At 40.4% G+C, this 21,670-nt stretch overlaps 1 protein-coding gene across 9 annotated transcripts in view; it reads right to left on the reverse strand.

Moving 5' to 3' along the window:
• Nucleotides 1-21,670, reverse strand: part of LOC110138001 (integrator complex subunit 6-like) — a 56,818-nt gene that overhangs the window by 28,413 nt on the left and 6,735 nt on the right. For 8 of the 9 annotated variants that reach the window (XR_002314088.2, XR_002314087.2, XM_070463268.1 and 5 more), the window contains 4 exons: nucleotides 2,783-2,932; nucleotides 1,898-1,987; nucleotides 1,474-1,657; nucleotides 1,064-1,192 (listed from right to left, as the gene is read on the reverse strand). Coding sequence is in view for 7 of the 9 variants with exons in the window: in XM_070463268.1 (XP_070319369.1) it covers nucleotides 1,064-1,192; nucleotides 1,474-1,657; nucleotides 1,898-1,987; nucleotides 2,783-2,932 (553 nt within the window). In the remaining 2 variants the exon portion in view is untranslated. Of the gene's footprint in view, nucleotides 1-1,063; nucleotides 1,193-1,473; nucleotides 1,658-1,897; nucleotides 1,988-2,782; nucleotides 2,933-14,503; nucleotides 17,751-21,670 lie in introns of those variants that run through there. The other variant, XM_070463269.1, reaches the window with a different exon arrangement.

The following is a 21,670-nucleotide window of genomic DNA, read 5'->3' on the forward strand; positions in this document are numbered from 1 at the left end:
ATGTACATTTTTCTGGAGAGAGGGGTCTCTATTTTTCCACTAGCTTCTTAAAGGGTTTTAGAGGCTAAAAAGCAAAAAACTCAGAGACCATAGGATCCACTGCCTCAGCAAGAAATGTGTCTTTCTGCCCCTTTGCACTTACCCTTTTGCCTCTCCAGGCAGCTACCACTAATTGTAGCCACAGCAATTAAAATGTATGAGTCAGATCAGACAAGCACTGTGGTGATGATGGAGTCTAGGTACACATGGGTATGTATGCTGTGCATGAACTGACAGGAATGAAGACAAGTGATGGCCTAGAACAGATCTCTGAGGGAGCCATGCAATGGGGTATGATTCCCTTTCCCAATACAAAAGTAGCTCTGCTTTCATATTTTGAGATGTTGAAGTTTCTGTAAAATCTCATTTGAAGACAAAAGGTTCTGCAGTTAATAAATGGCCAAGAGGGACTTCCCTGGTGGTTCAGTGGTTAAGACTCTGCCCTTCCACTGCAGGGGTGTGGGTTCCATCCCTGGTCAAGGAACTAAGATCCCACAAGCCATGTGGTACCCTCCCTGACTCCCCCTCACCCCCAAAAGAAGAACAGCGGCCAGGAAAATACTGGTGTAGGATCTTATAGAATACTAGCAGGTCCTGGCTAAACATTCATTACCTCTTCCTGATGTGTGGTAACAAATATAGATTTCATCAAGACAGTTTGACACATTGGCGCTCACAAGACCAAAACCATGTGGCTGGTTAAGTGGCACACCATCGTGAATCTCCAGCTATTTCATGACTAGAGAAGTGAATAATTCAGCGTCATCCTAACACTAGGACCAGAAATATGAAATGGGCAGGGAAAGGGAAGAATGTTCTGAGGAAGAATTGACATTGAATTAAAGCTAGAAAGGTAGCCACAGGCAACAGATGAATGGCAGTTGTTTGGATGGATGTTTGTAACCACTTGAATGTGGGTGGCTAATGAAGACAGTATCTCTTGCGATTAGTTCAATGTTTTCTCAGTCTCAGACTGCTCTCCTATGTAACACTTTAAGGTTAAAAAAAAGATGATCTACTGTACCTTCTCCAATAGGAAGTGGATCTGGTCCTGTTTTTTCAAAGTTAATAACTACACCACTCTGAACTTTTTGAACTAAAGATTCTAAACATTGATTCAACATTCTTTGTGTTCTAACACAGTAGGAGCGACCTAAACCAGAAGGAAAAACAAATAGTACAAGTTTGATCAAATAAAATACTACTTAACAATACAAGCATTTGAAATCCTAAAATACAACTCAAAATAATCAAAACTACAAGCCACCAGGGAAGCTCACACTGGGAGCAAATCTGACACTAATGATGAGCTTAAGCAGCAGAGTTAAAAGATACAGAAGGGAAAAAAGTAAAGCTAGGATATGGCATTTACGGAAAGTGGTACTCTGCTGCCCTGAATTCTTTCCGTTAGAAATAGTAAATATCCGCCAATACCTCCTGTGACTTCACACATCTGTGTGATGGCAGATTCATCAGTTGGTACACTCCCTATCTGCTCTGGTTCAGTAGAAGCCAATCCAGGCAAACGCAACACCAGGGCAAACAACCTTTGATCCCAACGAAAAGGTTCTTTAGTTAGTTCACTTCCAGGCAGAGGAGAATTCAAAGGCAGATGAAGCTGATAAGGCAAAATTGGAAAAGTTTCATCATAACAACTCATACAAAAATGAAGACAATTCAAGAGTTAAAGGGTTCACTTTTCTCTGATGTTGTCAATAAAATGAGGCAATCTTTCAAGGATTCCCAAGATGGAACGTTTGATTAAATTTATTCTTAACTGGAAATGTATGCCTCCCACGTGCAGAAATAGCTGCATGTTCTCTGCCATTTAAACGAAATTTAAAAAATGAAATCTCACCTCTTCTTGAACACCAGAAGTACTTGTTAACTTGTTTCCATCTGTGATGGTAATTAAAATAGATGGTTCTAAAAAAAATGGATTTCGTCCCTAAAATACATTTAAAAAGTATTAGAGCCATGTAAAGTAATAAAATTGTATTTCAATTTTTACATTTATCTTGCCTGTGATCTCTCAAGTGTGTGATAAAATTTGCCTGGATAAATAAGAAGGAAAAGATTAGGGACTGAAGTGGGTGGGGATCAAAATAACAATCTCTGCAGAGGTAACATTCAGAATAAACTGAGGAATTCTTATAATTCAGGAACCTCTCAAACTAAAACATCCAAATCCCCCCACCCTCTGCTTTCTAGGTAACCATGAAAGATATTAAAGACATTACAGTGGCAGCATTATCCACACCCATGATTCCATTCAGAATCTTGGCATAGAAAGGGGGATATAAGTGACTTATATCTGTAACCTGGATGGTGACTCCGGTTATTTTGAGCAGTTTTTACAGTAGAAAAGTGCAATGATCGCTGCAGCAAATGCTATTCTGCCTTCTTCTTATGATAGAGCTTTTTCGTTGACTTGGGAGGGATGAGGGACTTAAGGACTCTGAAAATTTCTCTTTAATTGTCTTGTTCCAATATTTTTCAGCAATTTATTCATCCCAGTATAGCTGATGATCTGATGGGTAGGCAATTTTAGCTATTTTATGGTCAAAGCACATAAAAGACTCTCCCTAAAGGATTTTTGTTAAAGTATATATTTAAAATACACATGGACCTCCTTTTGGATGTTATGAAAAGGAGCAGAAAACTTGGTTGCCATGCCCAATTTTAAATTCTTACCCCAAGTCACCAAAATAAATTAGCTATACTCACTCAAAGAATTTTTTACCTGTCCATAATTGTCTATTCCAGATATTAATCTATTGAGATTTAACAAATCAAATGAGGATCTTAGAGCCTGACCAAGAGTAGTCAGTCCAGAAGCCTGAAGATTTTTTAGTTCACTCATGAATGTTGCGTGATTTTCCTTCCAACCAGCCTGAAAACCAAACATTTACAAAAAAATTCCCAGTTATACAATGAACAATATATAAAATGCAAACAACCACTAAATAACAAGCATCAAACCTCTAACAAATCAATAATTCCTTGTGTGCATGTGTGTGCTTAGTCGCTCAGTTGTGTCTGACTCTTTGTGACCCCATGGACTGTAGCCTGCCAGCTCCTCTGTCCATAGAATTCTCCAGGCAAGAATACTGGAGTGGGTTGCCATTTCCTTCTCCAGGGGATCTTCCCAACCCAGGGATCAAACCCACATCTCCTGCATTGCAGGCAGATTCTTTACCCACTGAGCCATTGGGGAAACCCACTAGTTCATTAATTATATTATATCTATATCTTGACTGATCAAGTGGAACTAAAGCAAGCAGTTTGAGAAAGATCTGCCACCCTTAATGATCAAGAGCAAAGATGCAAACAGTGAATTCAGTCCATTATGGCTGTAGGGCTTTGGCTCAAGAAGTCTAGTTTTCTATTCAGGCTCAATCAAACCTACCAAAACACCACAGTATTTACTTTAGTTTGACACTGAGGATGAGCATGGGATAAGGAAGAGAGAAAGGAGTTATTTTTTTTTAACGCATCATCCTTGATACAGACAATCAACTATTATGAGCATCTGACCTAACTGAGCTATTCTAACCAAGATTATTCTTCCCAAACAATACTTTCACTTTAAACAAAAGTATAAGGAGAATTATAGGAATGGAGTCACAAGTATCTGGAGACAACCTGTCTGGCATCTTTAAGCATTCAGAAAGCCCCAAATCTAGAGTAAGGGAGAAAGAAAAGAAACAAAAATATTTGGCAAAGAAGCAGCAGAGCCTAGGCACCCCTAGCTGGTATGAACAGTAGCAAAGAACCAAAAACTCAAGGTCAACAGCCAATATGCTGTGGTTGAATGGTTTGTAGAATAGAAGGAAAGGACCACATTGACTGGTCAGCAATGCGGCTATAAAAACAAAACAGCACAAAATGCCAAGAGGAGAAGCAAAAAGAAGACGGCAGCTAACAGGTCACAAAGGAGTAGACCAGCAAGGTAGAGAGCAGACAGCACAGCTTGGCAACCTGGTGGGACAAACGGCAACCTGAGTCTTGGGAGCCCTGAGGGCAGTCGTGTAATACGCTGAAAGCTGAAGTCATGCCCACCAGACCAGTACAGCTGGAGGTGGAAAGCCAGAGCAAATAATGCAAAGCTAAATGAAATGACTGAAGTTTTATGTTTAGCTAAAGGCCATTATCCATACAACTAGAGCAAACATTATCTTTTCTAGTTTCATAGCCTTCTAAAGCAATCTGGGTCAGAATGACTGAGAGGCAGAAGAGATTGCCTGTACCCTACTATGAAGTACCTGCATAACCTTGAGCAAACTTGTTGGCTCTTAGGACCTGAATTTCATTATCTGAAAATGAAGAGATTTAGATAAACAGGGATACTGTGTGAGGCTGTGTATGTTGTTACAACCCTGGAGAGCCATTCAAATGAGAATGGTGTCCCCTAGGTTTGAACAGTACCCAACCTTCATAACCATTCAAGGTGAAGGTGATCCTGATTTAAGATCCTTTCCAGTCCAACAGTCTGGATTCTGTGAAGTTAAAAATATGCATTGTGTGTTTGTGTGTTTCCTAACATATACTGTAAGTCAAAGCATCTAAAGGTAAAATCTTCCCATGTATTCCTTTGGCTCAAGGAATATCTTATCGAACTAGACAAACTAAATTTTACTTAAAAGCAAGGATTATGATTTCAACTGTCCTCATCAAATACTTAGAAATATCAACAGATGATTATAAATCACACTGAATTCAAAACTTATTCTTTGAAGTAGAAGAGAAGGTCTATAGCTGGGGGTGGGGGAGAGGGATAGTATCAATTCTTTCCTCTATTTATCCAACCAATTATTATGGACCAACTATGCTATGCTGGGAAGAATGCTACATGCTGGAGATATTGAGAGGAATTAGCCCTTGATGAGTTCAAGCAGCAAAGGAATAAGAAATGCAGTTATGGGGACAGAAAGAACAAATAACCAGGGAGTTAGGAAAGCCTGTCACAGAAGATTGGCATCTGAAGAAGTCTAATGGCAGGAAAAGAAGATCACGGGATCCCCACACTGATGTAAGGAGTGGAGGGGGGGCAGTCCAAAGGAAGAGAACAGAGAGTTTATAAAAGGCTAGAGCTTCCTGGGGAGCCACAAGTAATTTGATTATCATTGCTCTGGGTACACGGTGGGAGGCAAAGCTGATAAGCTGGGCTCTGACTGTAATGTGCTTTGTACATTGTGCTCAGTACTTTGGATTTTATGTCGGCCCTAGGAATGACTTGAAGTTTTTAATTAGGGGAGTGGCATGATCATATCTGTATTTTAGCAAGATCATTCTTTTGGGAGTTGGAGAATAAATTGTGGGGTGGAGGGGAAGCTGAAGCTTGAGGTAGGTAAACTGGTTTGGGGAATGTTGCAATAACTTACAAGAAGCGTGATGAAAGCCTGAGCAAGGGCAGTGGAGATGGAGAGGAGGCTGCAGATTAAAGAAGTATTTCAGAGGTGGGTGGAGTCAGAAGGATTTAGTAGCTAATTAGGGGGATGGGTGAGGGATAAAAAGGGTCATACATTAGGCTGAGTTTTCTGGCTTGGGCAAACCTGTGAATGGTGGGGTCTTTCACCCAGAAGCCACTTTATAGACTTTTTTTTTTTCCCAGAATGACTTCATTTAGCAATCTAACTTCTGCACTGCAATCTTAGTTCTATCTGCAGTGAGTGTTGAACTCCTGAGAGCCACCAGATAATTCAAGGCACAACTAAAGAAAAAATAGTGAACTGCTTAATCTGGTAAAGGGTTGGGATAAGGTTTGAGTACCATCTAAGCAAGCACCCTATAACTCATCAGCGTTTCAAATATTGTGTACAAATTGTCACTAATCCACCTGTCAGAATAATTGCTCCTTAAAATTTCCTTTATCATATGAGTTGAAAACGTTTTACAAATTTGTTTCTACACCTGAATCACTGGCATTCAATTTTTAGGCCAATTTCAATCCTTTGCAATGAATTAGATAATACATGAGATTTTAATGCTAGGTCTATCTCAGTACTAAAAGTGTGTGAGCTACATTTACTACCCAAAACAATAAACTTCCTGGTAGCAGTTTAGTTTCTTCTAGAGAAGAATTAATGCCCCTAAATCCAGTCCTCAGAATGCTGAAGGGGAAAAAAGGCCTAAAGAGGAATTTAAATATCTGGAGAGTCTTATTAATGTGAAAAATTCTTCCCAAAAGATAATTATTTAGAGCCAGTGGGAGAAAGTAGATGTTTATATTCTTCAGTCACTACTTGTAGTTGATTTTTTTCATAAATGAATTCAAGACAGCTCATTGTTCTTAATAAAGTCTTTTATTTCAAATTACTCCAAAGATATCCTACTCTTATGTCAGTAAAACTTTTCTTTTTTAAAACTTTTTATTTTATATTGGAGTATAGCAGATTAACAATGTTGTGATAGTTTCAGGTGGACAGCAAAGGGACTCAGCCATACATATACATGTATCTACACATGTATCCAATCTCCCACAGTAAAGCCTTTACTTCTGACAATAATTTTCATATATTTTTATGGAGCTCTACAGCTTACAAAGCACTTTCACACTTCACATTTGCCTAAGACAATCCTATAAAATAAGCATGGTATTACCATCCCTATTTTGTTTTCATAAACCAGGAGGAAGTAAGATGTGGGTATGTCTTGTTTGGGGAATGGGGACAGTCAGAGAGGCACAGTCTGGAGTTGCACTATTCAGCCACATGGGGCCACTGAGAACTTGAAACATGGCCATTCTGACTAGAAATTACTTTTTAATGTGACTACTAGAAAATCTGGACTGCTGTGGATGGCTGGCATTATATACCTATTAGGTAGAGATGATCCAGAGGGAGCTGAAGGTCAGGCAGGAGAACTTGGCCTTGCATTGGCAGAAAATAGACTCATTACAGATTCCAAGGCAGGGGGAGACAGGATCAAACAGCATCTCAGGAAGGTCAGTCTAGCAGTGAATTATAGGATAGACTGAAGAAGAGGAAGCTACTGTAGCTACGAAATAGAAGCTAGGAGAGTTGAATAGGCATCCAGGTCTGAGGGAATCAGGGTCTGAATTAGGACAGAAATTAAGAGGAAGGGGTTAATTGAGAAACATTTGAACCACCAAGATAGGACTTGGTGACAGACAATAGGCCTAAAGGAGACAGAGTAAAAGATGATTACAAAACTGCTAACCCGAGAGAACTGAAGAATAGATGTTTAAGAAAAAGAAGTAAGCTGGGATTGGGGGAAATTCTAAACTAAGACTTTGCTGTCTTCACAGATCAAGCTTTTAAAGTCTCCCAGAAGTCACACCGAGGAAACCAGATCTGAAAGAGACACGTGCACCCCAATGTTCATCACAGCACTGTTTATAATTGCCAGGACATGGAAGCAACCTAGATGCCCATCAGCAGATGAATGGAAGCTATGGTACATATACACAATGGAATATTACTCAACCATTAAAAAGAATTCATTTGAATCAGTTCTAATGAGATGGATGAAACTGGAGCCCATTATACAGAGTGAAGTAAGCCAGAAAGATAAAGACCAATACAGTATACTAATGCATATATATGGAATTTAAAAAGATGGTAATGATAACCCTATATGCAAAACAGAAAAAGAGACACAGATGTACAGAACAGACTTTGGGACTCTGTGGGAGAAGGCAAGGGTGGGATGTTCTGAGAGAATAGCATTGAAACAAGTATACTACCAAGGGTGAAACAGATCACCAGCCCAGATTGGATGCGGGAGACAAGTGCTCAGGGCTGGTGCACTGGGAAGACTCAGAGCGATGGGATGGGGAGGGAGGCGGGAGTGGAGATCGGGATGGGGAACACATGTAAATCCATGGCTGATTCATGTCAATGTATGACAAAAATCATTACAATATTGTAAAGTAATTAGCCTCCAACTAATAAAAATAAATGAAAAAAATAAAGATACAATTAAATTAGAAAAAAAATAAAGTCTCCCAGAAGTAAAATGAGGATAATGATATGATAATAAATAATAATCACAGGCAATAATAATCAGTGCCTATGTGTCAGGAACTCGCTTATGTTAAACAGAACATTTTATATGTATCCTTCTCATCTGAGCCTCATAACCACCCTATGAAGTGGGTAGTATTATTATTTTCCATTTATTAGATGAGCACATTGAGGCTCAGAGAGGATAAGCATCTTGTCCGGGTCAAAACAACTAGTAAATGACACAGCCAGGATGTGAACCCAGGTAGCCTAACTGTGGGCTTCCCTGGTGGCTCAGACGGTAAAGAATCCACCTGCAGTGTGGGAGACCTGGGTTCGATCCCTGGGTTGGGAAGATCCCCTGGAGGAAGGCATGGCAACCCACTCCAGTATTCTTGCCTGGAGAATTCCATGGACAGAGGAGCCTGGCGGGCTACAGTCCATGGGGTCACAAAGAGTTGGACACAACTGAGTGACTAGCACAGCACAACACACAGCAGAGCCTAACTGTAGAACCCACCAATGAAAACCATTATACTAGAGATTCTTCTACATACTCCATATATTCAACCCATAGACGTGTCTTGTTATACTAGCTTAAAGGTTCATAAGTTTAATAGAATTTCCAAATTTCATTTAATTTAAGCCTACTTTCCCTGATGTCAGAATGCAGACCAGTTGGGTGTGGGGAACAGTGAACTGGCACTTGGAAGACCCTGGTCTAATCCTGGCCATAATTAACTAGCGAAACAAGTGGTACAGAGTAAACCGTTTACCCCTTACTGGGGCTGTTTCCTCATTTAAGCAATGAAAATATTGAAAACCAGTTCTAAGATCCTTTTCAGCCTTTATATTCTATTATTCCATACCTTGTATTCATCCTTTACATAAATTTGACTTACAGGGACTTCCCTGATGGTCCAGTGGTTAAGACTCTGTGCTCCCAATGCAGGGGGCATGGGTTTGATCCCTGGTCAGGAAGTTAAGATCCCATACATTGCAGAGCACAGCCAAAAATAAATAAATTAAAAAAATAGCCCCCAGTCACTCTCTATTGGTGACCTTGTTTAAAAAATCTGACTTACAGAAAGAAAAATGCCTCATATCTTACTAAAAATGCTAATTCAGGCCTGGTTTAAATGTGTATAGCCAACTAAAGACATCTTTGACTATCAGCAGAAATAGCATGGGCCTTTTAGTCTATTAGTGACTTGGATTCTCCCCACAGCTCTACAGACTAGCCCACTAGTTGTTTATTTCCCACTAATATCAGCACAGAAAGGAGAGTTTGTATTTCTTTCCTCAGAAAGGCAAAGCCTAAAAGAAATATTTTCTACTACCCTCTGCACCCCTATTTCCATCTTCTTATCTGGTCTGTCCTCTGATGTTATGGTGCTTAAAGGGTAGGTTCTGGCCCTACAACAGACCTTAGTGGAGGTCTGTCAACACATGTGAACTATGTGGAAGTTTTCATGAACACACATCTAGGCTACACCCTCCATTATAGCTTTTATCAGGAATAAGGCTGTTATTTAGAACACTGGCTGGTTCCTGTGTCTGCCTTATTTCTCCATTAGTTTCAATGGAGGAGGGAAAGGTAGGGATGTTATTTAATGGCTCCTCCAAACCTCAGTATCCTAACACTTGTCCTTCCTGAACTCTATCCCATTTCCGCAGGACCATTTCTCTGATTCACTGATGCTTGTTTTATTTTTATGTTTTAAAATGAAGACCCCCTTTCCTCCAAGGAAATCTTGCCAGGAAGTATAAACAAGAAAAAAAGAGAAGAAACAGATGAACTGTCCTTGAAGGGGACGTGGGAGTGGTGTTAGAGCTCGTTCTGTAAACCCTTGTTCTATCTCTAAAGGTTACCTGTAATCCTTTTCCAAATTATAAATGATCGTGTTAGATTTAGCATATAGTGAAGATTTCATGAATGTGTTATTGGTTTCTCCATCCAAGGTAACTGAAAAACATTTTTTTAGGGCAGCTGCATCTAACTTTCCACAGGAGAAATGCCCCCTAAAAGACCTTACAAATGAATATTTATAAATTTAAAAAGTTAAATAGCTAAAATTCTCTAGGGTGACAGCTTCTGAAAGGGAACGAATGGCAGTGAATTTTTTCAAACGGCAAAAATAATCTTTCCATATTACAGATTGTCACAAGCCAGGCTCCCTCTCACTGAAGGAGCATCACGTGTCTGTCCCTCTGACTGGGTGCTGAGCCACTGTGCAAACCCATTTTAGGCACGTGCACCCAAAAACCTATTTGGACCCTGCCCTGAAGAGCAGTTCAATTCAGTCCAAGGCTTCCTAGCTGGTTAGCAAATGCATCACAATGAAGAAAAAGCCTCACTGGATTCCAGAGAGAAAATACATGTTTCCCTCTCTTTGACAAGACTTTTTAACTTTAATGAAAGGAAATTAAATCAGCCTGGTTATATGTGCCCTTCATAAGCCTATACAGAGGACTATCCTGAACTTTGAGCTCTTCTTCTAGGTGGTTACAAATAAGATGATGAACAGATTTGAGTATTTTCCCAGATGTTGCAAGTTAAGGCCAAAGAGTCTAAATTTAGCAGGGCCATCATTTCTCTCCTTGAAAGATAAACTATTTTCCTTTTTCCATCTGCTTTCCACAGTTTGGGAGAAACTCGTTCTGCAACATCCCAGACAATTTGAATAAATCAACTTCAACAGCATTTTTTCAACCAACTTAGCCTTCTTCTCCAATTTACCATTCTATCATCTTTGTCATCACAAACTGTTCTTGTGTTGGTAAACTGATCAGTGGGACAGGATGACATGAAAAATAAGAAGCCCTGCTTTTCTAATCAACTCTGTCTCCTGAGAAGACAAATGACTTTTCCCTTGGTCTTTGCCCTTAGCCTTATATGGAATATTTGTGCAAGTTAAAAGTCTTCAACTTTGAGAATTATCTTCTCACAACTAAAATGGACTCCAATTCTGATACATATAAGATGAGGTGTACTTACCCTCTTAGGTAAACAGAACACGTAACAGCTGAAATCACTTTAATATGCTCAAATGTCTTTTAAAATCATGTTTACAGCTAGAACACCTATAAAGAAGGTTGTTAAACTTGTGAAATACACATTAGGAAGACATTGTATCATTAAAAGAATAGGATTATTTTCCTTCTTGTATCAACTTTGAAAAACTCTCTATTTTGCATTCTATTTTCAGACCCTATCTGATATAATTTTCCCCTTAATACTCTAGTAATTTGGTGTGATTTCACTTTTTTGTGTGAATATGGTTTTCTCACTTGACTCAAGGTACTGATACACTTCTAGGTTCAAAGGAGGCATTCTATTATTCTGTGTTTTATGTGTAGCAATACAGCTTTCTGTTGTAAAATTACTTGTTTTAAGAATATCCAGTTTTTTGGATCCCTTTTCGTCAAAGTTACTTCCCTAGAGGCACTCCTTAGTGTCTTGAACTTGGTAAAATGCCCGAAGTCCATTTTATTTGATTACATCAGTTCTCTCCCAGAGAACTCTGAATGCTATCATTCTGTGGTTCAGTCCATGAATTTTCATCCACAAGCTTCAGGAAATACTACCAGCCAAGACCATGTAAAAGAAATCTGGCTTACTTGAGTCCTCTACTTTTTAAAGAAGTTCTTAGAAACTGACTTCCTAGTATATTGCAGAAATTTATTTGACAGACTGTGGCCTGCTGGATTTTTTTTTTTCAGCAGATGGTTAAAGACTCTCATAACCACAAATTTTTAAGTAAACCAGGCAAAGACATGATTCCATGTGATTCCACCCCTACAAAGTTTACCATTTCTGTGTCACTGGTCTCTTTAAGATACCTAGTTTGAGGGTTTTTTGGTGGATTAACAATCATAGGGATTAGCCTAAAATATTTGCAAAATTCATTTATGACTTTTCAATTCTTACCCCAGAGAATTAAAATAAAATTATAAAGTAGCACACCTCTCAGAGAAAGCATAAGATCAAAAGAAATTTGATCTCCACCAGAGGATGCTAACGTGTAGAAAGCAAATTTTTTCCTCTGTCCAAGAAGCAATTGAACTGCTACTGAAAGAAAAATGCCATAGAGTTGCAAAGAATTTACCAAATGTGGTCAGATATAAATGCTAAGTTTCCTCTTTCACTCCCTGTCCATTTCAACTGTAGCTATTGACCAATAGCCATTATTAGAAAAAGAAAAAAACCCAACCAAACAAAAAAATGCTATAGTGCAAGGCTCATGTTCAACTGTTTAGATTTGGGGTTCTGATAGGAGACATTTTTATGAACACACACACAAGATAAAAATCAACAAAAGTGGCCTTGAAAAAAATACACAGGGACAGGAATGAGATTAAGCCACCCAAACATTACATAAAGTGTTTAACAAAGGAGAGAGCAGAATGGTCATTCCTTACTTTCTAAAGATCTTATGTCATCTCTTTCCTCCAGACTAATTCTTTTTTTTTTTTTTAAGTCATCTGTATTTGTTACAACTTTTTAAAGCAGAATGTGACTTGAGCACTACATTTCCATTCACAAAACTTGCTCCAAGTTACTTTTCCAGCGGCTTTACAACATGCCTGAACAGGCTTATAAGTTTGCTACTCTAAACAATATTTTTCTTTGGAAAACAAGCCCTATGTATGGACAGCGACTCCAATCAAGTTGGTTCAGCTTAACATGAATTAGTCCTCCAGACTAATTCTTTATTTAAAATTCTCTCAAAAAAATTTATAAGCTGTTTTTCACATCATAAAAGTAACACACATTCATCATTAAAAATCCCAACAGAAATACAAAGTTAGTCTATCTCTTCACCAAACTGTCAGTTCCACTCTTGAGAGGTAACCGTGGCTAGGAATCTGTCTTGAACTTTAAATTGTTTGGAAGCAAACAGAAATGACTCCAATAAAATGAAGTGACATTTACCAATAAGTTGGAGTGACTGATCTAACCAGTAGATATGTGATACAGCACACTAACCACTTACAGAAACTGTTTTCTAAAATTTCAAGCAAGGTTGAAATCACCCTGACTTCCCAGCCTGAATTATTCCACTTCCTGCCTTTCAGTTATACAATTCTCTTCTGGACTTTTTTCAGAAGGAATAGTGGAAAAAATCTAGTCTAATCCTTTCATTTTACAGATAAGAAAACTGACACTTTAAAAGGTTAAGTGACTTGTCTCGGGTCATGCATCTAATCAGTAGCAGACTGTGGCTAAAGAACCCTGGTCTCTACCTCCCAGTCCAGAGACACGACTTGCCAGACTTCCTTGACTGTGGATGGTGTGATCTACCAGACAGGCTATCGTATGACCACTTTTTCAAATCTAACTTTTATGAAAGTACCTAGAAAGACTTGAAATAAACTGCTAACATACAGCTTCACTAATGAAATGAAATTTACAATGTCTAAACACACGTCAGCTTCTAAGAAAAATGGAGCACTGGGACTCCAAACATCATACATATTCTTCTACAAGACATACAACAGGAAGGACTCCCAACTTTCCAATGTCAAATGGCTGTAGTAAAAGGCTAGATATTCTCCCTAGAATCCCATTATTCAATGTCTTAGTTGCTTGGGGCTTCTGATTAAACAGCAGGGCTTCCTGGCAACTGGAGGCCAATTTAAATCTAAATATCTTGGTCTGGTTCAGGCTACTCAACCACTAAGGTCAGAATTCAGCTCTCTCCCCCTTCCTACTGCAAATTCTCATCATTACAGCAGCATTTAAAACATCTTCTGTCACATTCTCCTTCTCCTTAAGTCACACCCTTAACTGGTTTCAGGGCATTTTCTCTCCTCCCCTGGGCCTCTGGCTCCTCAGGCTCTCTATCTCTTCTCCCTTTGGTTAACTGATGGTCTAAGAGTTGGCATCAGGAATGGGGACACAAACTCAGGTGGTAGAAAGAGAGGTCTGGCTGAAGGGCAGGGCTCCTGTGGGGAAATGAGGGGAAACACGTTAATACAGATACATGGAGCAGGCCCTAGAGAGCTCAGAACAGCAGAATGAGCAATTTTGACTTGATTCCATAGGCACCAGGGAGTTTCTGAAGGGTTGTGAGCAGGGGAGTGATAGGATGAAATCACCTTTTTTAGAAAGTTAGTCCTTGGTGTGGGTAGAGTAGGAATTTGGGAGGCACTTGGGAGACTCCACTGCTGGGAAAGATTGAAGGCAGGAGGAGAAGGGGACGACAGAGGATGAGATGGTTGGATGGCATCACCGACTCGATGGACATGAGTTTGAGCAAGCTCCGGGAGTTGGTGATGGACAGGGAAGCCTGGCGTGCTGCAGTCCATGGGGTCACAAAGAGTCGGACATGACTGAGCAACTGAACTGAACTCACTGGGAGATTCCAGAAGAAGGTTGTTACAGGCCAAAGCATAGAAGTCAGGACCTGGACTGAAGTGATGGCACCAGAAATTGAGTTGAAGGAACATATATAAGGGGGCTTTCCAGGTGGTGCTAGTGGTAAAGAACCTACCTGCCAATGCAGGAGACATAAGAGACGCAGGTTCAATCTCTGGGTCAGGAAGATCCCTTGGAGAAGGAAATGGCAACCCACTCCAGTATTCTTGCCTGGAGAATCCCATGGACAGAGGAGCCTGGTGGGTTACAGTCCATGGGGTTGCAAAGAGTTGGACACTACTGAAGCAACTTAGCACTAATGGTATTGGACTTGGATGTTATTGAAAAGAAGATTCAAAACATGGAAGTCAGGACCTGGACTGAAGTTATGGCACCAGAAATTGAGTTGAAGGAACATATATAAGGGATATTTCAAAGGCATGGGCCCTAGCAGATGGAAGGACAGGATCAAAGGTGAATAATGCCCAGCTTGCAATCCTGGGTGACTAAAAGATGGGGAATATAGAAGATAGGATAGTTTTAGAGCCATAAGGAGATCTGTTTGACATGCTATGAGCTGATGGAAAGATAGACAGGCAGAGACTTCCCTTGTGGTCCAGTGGTTAAGACTCCACACTGCCAATGCAGGGGGTACATGTTCAATCCCTGGCTGGGGAACTAAGATCCCACATGGCTGTAGCATGTCCAAAAGATGAAAAAATTAAAATTAAAAGATAGTCAAGTGGAGATGTCCCATCATGAGCTAGAGATGCCTGGGTGAGAAGCTGAAGATGGAGAGTAAAAGGAATATTTGAAACCATGAATGATGTAGAATGCATTCACCAAGGGAAAGAATTTTGCATATAGGGACACACTTATCAGAAAGAGGAGTGGAAAAACAAAATGGAGGAGGTGATAAGTTTCTGGAAGGAAGGAGCATTAACAGCTTCAAATACAGGCAAGGACAAAAAGAATAAACATTAGTAAATTAGCCCAAGTAGCTACATAGTGGGCTTCCCAGGTGGCTCAGTGGTAAAGAATCCCCCTGCCAATGCAGGAGACACAGGAGACATGGGTTTGATCCCTGGGTCAGGAAGATCCCCTGAAGAAGGAAATGGCAACCTACTCCAGTATTCTTGTCTGGGAAATCCCATGGACAGAGGAGCCAAGTGGCCCACAGTCCACTAGGCCACAAAGAGTCAGACACAACTGGGGAAATGAGCACACACACAATAAATCCAAAGACCTTAATAAACTATATTTTACTTCCCTCAGTAGTACTACTCCCTACTTGCACAAATAAATGTTTTGAGTCTTCTGTTTAATAACATCCAAGTCCAGAGTACTCTTAGTACTAAGTTTACTGAACTGTGTGTCTTACAGAGCAGGATGTAACTAACAAAAGAGCAAGTGCAATTTATCAGACATATGGTTTAAGATACAGAACTCTACTTTTTCTATGAACATCTGGCACATCAGCACAAACGTCTTGGTATTAACTTTTCTCTTGTTAAGACCCCAGTGGCTTAGTAGGTAGCACCTCCAATCCTCTGAAATTCACCTCTTACCAACCTAACTAAGCAGCAAGGGGGGGGTGGGAATAAAGCTATCTGGCTATGGCAGAGGAGTGGCTTGAAGAGAATGGGAGATCTGGCTGAAATGAGGAGTGAACCAGGAGATGAGACACTGACTGATAGAGAAAACTCTGTGAAGGCAGTAGGGTGCATTCAGGCTTTTTACAAAATCACTTCTGCCTCTCCCACAGGTTGTAGATTAAAGGCAACTAAATGGCTACTGTGTAGTACATCGGCTGTCTTTTGTTCTCCTACAAGAAAAACATTTATCAGGAGACTGACATAATGAAGATGACATATCAGTTTCTGGAGACTATTAAATAGCCGAAGACCACCCTGTTGTTTTTTCAAGCCTATCATTCTTCCTACAGGGCCTGCTCAGCCTAGGCCCCAGCCCTTAACCTCTACTCCCAACTATCTCAAGCTCCATCAACTGAGAGTCCCAACAACTCCATATCTTTCCCTCAGTGGGGGCATAATCAAAGACCAAAGTGTTTCACAGAAAAATGCACCATGATATTCACCTACATAGAGTCAGAGAAATAGTCAAAATGGTAACACTAGCAACAATAACTTTCATTCATCAAGTACTTGCTCTAATATCAGGCTGGCCAAAAAGTTTGTTCGGGTTTCCATATGATGTTACAGAAAAACCTGAACTATTTTTTTGGCCAACCCAATATCACACATTGTTATCAAAAGCAACTATAAACAATAGCATGATAATTCTGTCTAAACTACATGATTCTAGGACACATACCACAATTAGAAAATATCACTGAGCAGTTATTAAAAGGAATATTCTACCATAATTGATACAAAGTGAAGTGGCTCACTACTTAAGACTCTGGAATACAGAGAAACCTAAGTTACTATTCAACCACGTTACTTAACCTCTCTTGGCCCCAGTTTCCTTATCTGCTAAGTGAGGATAATAATAGTACCTGTGATTTAGGTTAGTTGGGAAGATAAATGAAATAAGCACTGTACATTCACTGGCACATTGCCCTGTACATCAGCATTACTCAATAAATGTCAACAGCTATTATTAGAAAGCTATTATATTATTGTTCATTATTACAAGGAAGTAGATATAAGTCAAGTCATATCTGTGAAAGTCAGATAACATCTTTGACTATAAGATAGGTTTCAGGAGGATTTACAACTAGGGCTACAAAATGGCTCCACATCATATACATGTTGTGTGTTAGTTGCTCAGTCGTGCCTGACTCTTTGCAACTCCATGGACTATAGCCCACCAGGCTCCTCTGTTCATGGAATTCTCCAGGCAAGAATGCTGGAGTGGGTTGCCATGCCCTTCCCCAATATACACGTTATTCATCAGCATATCTGTACTCAGATCACTCAGGCTCAGAATTAGATATTGGTATTTATTCCTTAAATGGGACCTGTTACAGTAACAAAAAATAACATTGTCACTCCTATAACCTCCTTAGGAATACTGAGCTTAGAAAAAGTAATAATTATGGGAACCCTCCATTGGCTTCACTTGGACAACTCCCCTCCTTTTAATGCTACTGATGACTTCCCATGATACAAGACAAGAACTTTGCTAGGGAAACTCAAGAAAGCCTTCAACAAGAGCATTGATACAAACCCTTCTTTGTTTCTTAGGTTTTACACTATGCCAAGCTAAAGAATTTATCCTTTATCCTCTTTTTCTTGATGAATACAGTTCTTGGGAATTCTTGGGCCAAGTAGCTATGTAAATCTAATAAGGGATATGTTACATATTTCTAATAACACTAGAAGCATGGAACATTTCGTGCCACTGGTGAGCACATATTACAAACAGAATTCTAAATTACTATAGTTATATTAGGAGTTCACATATATATTCTTTTGTACTTAGCCCAGGGAAAAAACTTCTAACCCAACCAGTTGGATCACCAACTACATCCAAAAGTCAAAGCAACCAAACTGGCTTTCAATACAAACAAGAATGGGATGCTTTCATACTTTTGCCCCAGGGCCAAGGGTTATCAACCCATCAACTCTGAACTGTATGATAACCTTTCATGCACAAATGACTCCATTATGGAAGTGCTAATTTAAAACAGAACTTTGAGAGAGAGGATCCTCCTTCAGAAACAATTTCTAGGACATGAATGTCATAAATATCTGAAGAAAAAATAAAGACCAACAGTGCTGTCTAATAAAAATATAGGGTAAGCCACATATATAGCCACATTTAAAAAATGCAAGCGAGATAAACATTTAACAAAGTACATCAAAAATATTGTTTAAATCTGCTGCTGCTGCTGCTGCTAAGTCGCTTCAGTCGTGTCCGACTCTGTGCGACCCCATAGACGGCAGCCCACCAGGCTCTGCCGTCCCTGGGATTCTCCAGGCAAGAACACTGGAGTGGGCTGCCATTTCCTTCTCCAGTGCATGAAAGTGAAAAGTGAAAGTGAAGTTGCTCAGTCGTGTCTGACTCTTCGCGACCCCATGGACTGCAGCCCACCAGGCTCCTCTGCCCATGGGATTTTCCAGGCAAGAGTACTGGAGTGGGTTGCCACTCCGAACTAGCCACCTATCAAGTGCTCAATAACTACATGTGGCTAGTGGATGCTGTCTTGAATGGTGCAAATACAACCAATCTAACGTGAATGACTGGTATATCTGAAGAGTCATACCTGCCCTCACTGCCACCTCAGCTCTTCACCCTCATTGCTGGAGCTCTAACAGTGTCCCCACCCCTCTCTGGGACCTCTAGTCCACCTGGAGCTATGAGGAAAAAGCGGGGAAAGGATGTGGTTTTAACAAAGCACCTTGGAATCCCAACTCCATTTCCCAGTACAAACAATAGCAAACACAATAGTTCAATGGATAAGTGGCATTAAGGGTTAAATAGGCTTTCCTGGGGAGGAAGGTCTGGGAACCTAATCACCATTTAGAACACTGTATCCAGGAGATAGTGTGTTCCAAGCTTCCAATAGACACACAAAGGGACTGCCTGGATCTCTCATCTACACTCTTGGTAAAAGGGTGCTGAAAGACATGTTTACAAAGACTTTCTCATTTAAGTACTTAAATTAAACCAATTGGTTCCCTTCTTCATCCCTGTCCTCTCTTCCCCACATACAGAGCGTCCTTCAATCCTGCCCCTCTCTAGAAAGCACACTTGTTCCTGAAATGTGGAAGAGCTGTCATTTTGGAACACTCTGTGAAAGTGAGAACCCTGTATTCGGAGCAGTTGTCTTCCTGAAGCAAAGGCAAAATGTAAAGGACATATGTGCCCTTTCCGTATGGTGTCCTGCCCTTCCGCAGTCCCTCCTACCCCCATCCCAATCTCAAAGTCAAAGCTCTCAAGTGACTAGCATTCATGCAAAATGAGGCAACTTCAACTACATATTTTAAATCTCTCCCACCTTTCATCCTCCCCTCTCCCCAGCCCATCTCAACATGGGCTTCTGCCTCATCATCAAACAAGCACACAATCCTCACCCTATTTGTCTTTAAATCCACCTCCTAGCTCTTCCTTTCAGGAGAAATGTACAAACTCTAGCTTGTAGGTTTCAAAGCCCTTTTGCATCCAATCTCAGCTAGTTGCAATCTTGACTGGATAAAACTGAAATAACACTGTGTCTTATCAATCTTCCCTCCCTCACCTCCAATCTGTTGGTTAACAATCCACTGTTGTTGACATCCCCCATACCTTACTCCACATTTTCCAGTCAACTTCTTCCAGTGACTATTCTCAAGACCCTGAGGATTAAGACTATATCTTTTACTACTCCAATCTCCCCTTGGGCCAAGTTTTTCTTGGAGTCACCTTAGGCTCCAAGTATAGTATAGTATAGTCCACAGGGGGTGCTCATTGAACATATGGTTTATAAAAGCCTAGATTGCTGTAGTAGCAGTCCAATGTCAGACTTCTGTTCCAGAAACACTATTTTGGTCATATCGCCACAACAGTGGTAAAAGTCAGACCAACGGCTACCTTCAGGGGAGGAAGTGATTGCAAGAATCAAGCGCATCTTCTGGACTGATGGTTAAGGGATCATAGTGGAAGTTGTTACACTGTTTGCAGTAGGGGTGGGCAGAGGGGCAGGGTGACTTTTGAGAGTGTAGAATGAAGAATTGAGGCATGTCAGGCTAACCAAGCAGAGGGAACAACATAAGCAATGACACAGAAGCAAGAGGCATATTGAGTCTGGAGAAGACGGTCAAGTTCTTATTGTGGTTGGAGCCTGAGGTCCAGGAAAAAAGTGTGAGGGGACACTGTGGGCAAAGCCAAGCTAAGGAGCTGGGATCTTATTCTGAAACATAATGGGGAGTCAGTGAAGAATTTTTAGTGTGGGAATGAGTTTTTATTTTACTTTAAGAATGCAATCTAGTGGCAATGAGGGTGAAGAATCAGAGGTGAGCAAGACCAGAAGTAGGGAGACCAAGTGAGCGGCTGCTGCCACAATGGTCCAGGTGAGGATTGTTGAAAGTTGAAACAAGAGAGGAGCAAATAAGAATGAACGGATAGGGACTTCCCTGGTGGTCCAGTGGTTAAGAATCCACCTACTAATGCAGGGACACAAGTTTGATCCCTGGTCGGGAAAGATCCCACATGCCACAGAGCAACTAAGCCCATACCACAACTACTGAGCCTGTTTGCCTAAAGCTGGGGAGCTGCAACAAGAGAAGCCACTGCAATGGGAAACCAGTGCACCATGACTGGAGAGTAGCCCCGGCTCGCCACAACCAGAGGAAGCCTGCACACACCAACGAAGGTGCAGCACAGTCAAAAATAAATAAATCAAATGAATAAAATGGAAACTTGAAAAAAAGAATGAATGGACACAAGAGAGGTTTAGAATACAGAACAGACAGGACTCCATAATTTTCTCAGCGTTCCGCAGTCATCTTCCAGCTTGTACCTAATCTGAAAATAGCAGTGCTAATTTCCTTGACCACAGATCTAGTCTTCTACCAAAACTTCCCCTACTTTTCTCTCTCTCTTTTAAAACAAGGAATATTTTATTTGCTGCGAAACAAAACAACAAGCAAAAGTGCACATAAATACAGTGGTATACACATGACTGATGGAGGGTTCTCTATATAAGCTTTCACTAAAGTTCTAATGGCAGAAAGCGAAGAAGAACTAAAGAACCTCTTGATGCAAGTGAAAGAGGAGAGTGAACTGTGGGAGAAGGCGAGGGTGGGATGTTTAGAGAAAACAGCATCGAAACATGTATATTATCAAGGGTGAAACAGATCACCAGCCCAGGTTGGATGCATGAGACAAGTGCTCGGGGCTGGTGCACTGGGAAGACCCAGAGGGATTGGATGGAGAGGGAGGTGGGAGAGGGGATCAGGATGGGGAATACATGTAAATCCATGGCTGATTCATGTCAATGTATGGCAAAAACCACTACAATATTGTAAAGTAATTAGCCTCCAACTAATAAAAATAAATGGGAAAAAATAAAATAAAAATAATACTTGGATTAAAAAAATAAGAAAAAGAAAGAGGAGAGTGAAAAAGTTGGCTTAAATCTCAACATTCAGAAAACTAAGATCATGGCATCTGGTCCCATCACTTCATGGCAAATAGATGGGGAAACAGTGGAAACAGTGGCTGACTTTATTTTTGGGGGCTCCAAAATCACTGCAGATGGTGACTGCAGCCATGAAATTAAAAGATGCTTGCTCCTTGGAAGAAAAGTTATGACCAACCTAGACAGCATATTAAAAAGCAGAGACATTACTTTGCC

Source organism: Odocoileus virginianus, unplaced genomic scaffold (genome assembly GCF_023699985.2).
Source record: "Odocoileus virginianus isolate 20LAN1187 ecotype Illinois unplaced genomic scaffold, Ovbor_1.2 Unplaced_Contig_1, whole genome shotgun sequence".
Classification (NCBI taxonomy): domain Eukaryota; kingdom Metazoa; phylum Chordata; class Mammalia; order Artiodactyla; family Cervidae; genus Odocoileus; species Odocoileus virginianus.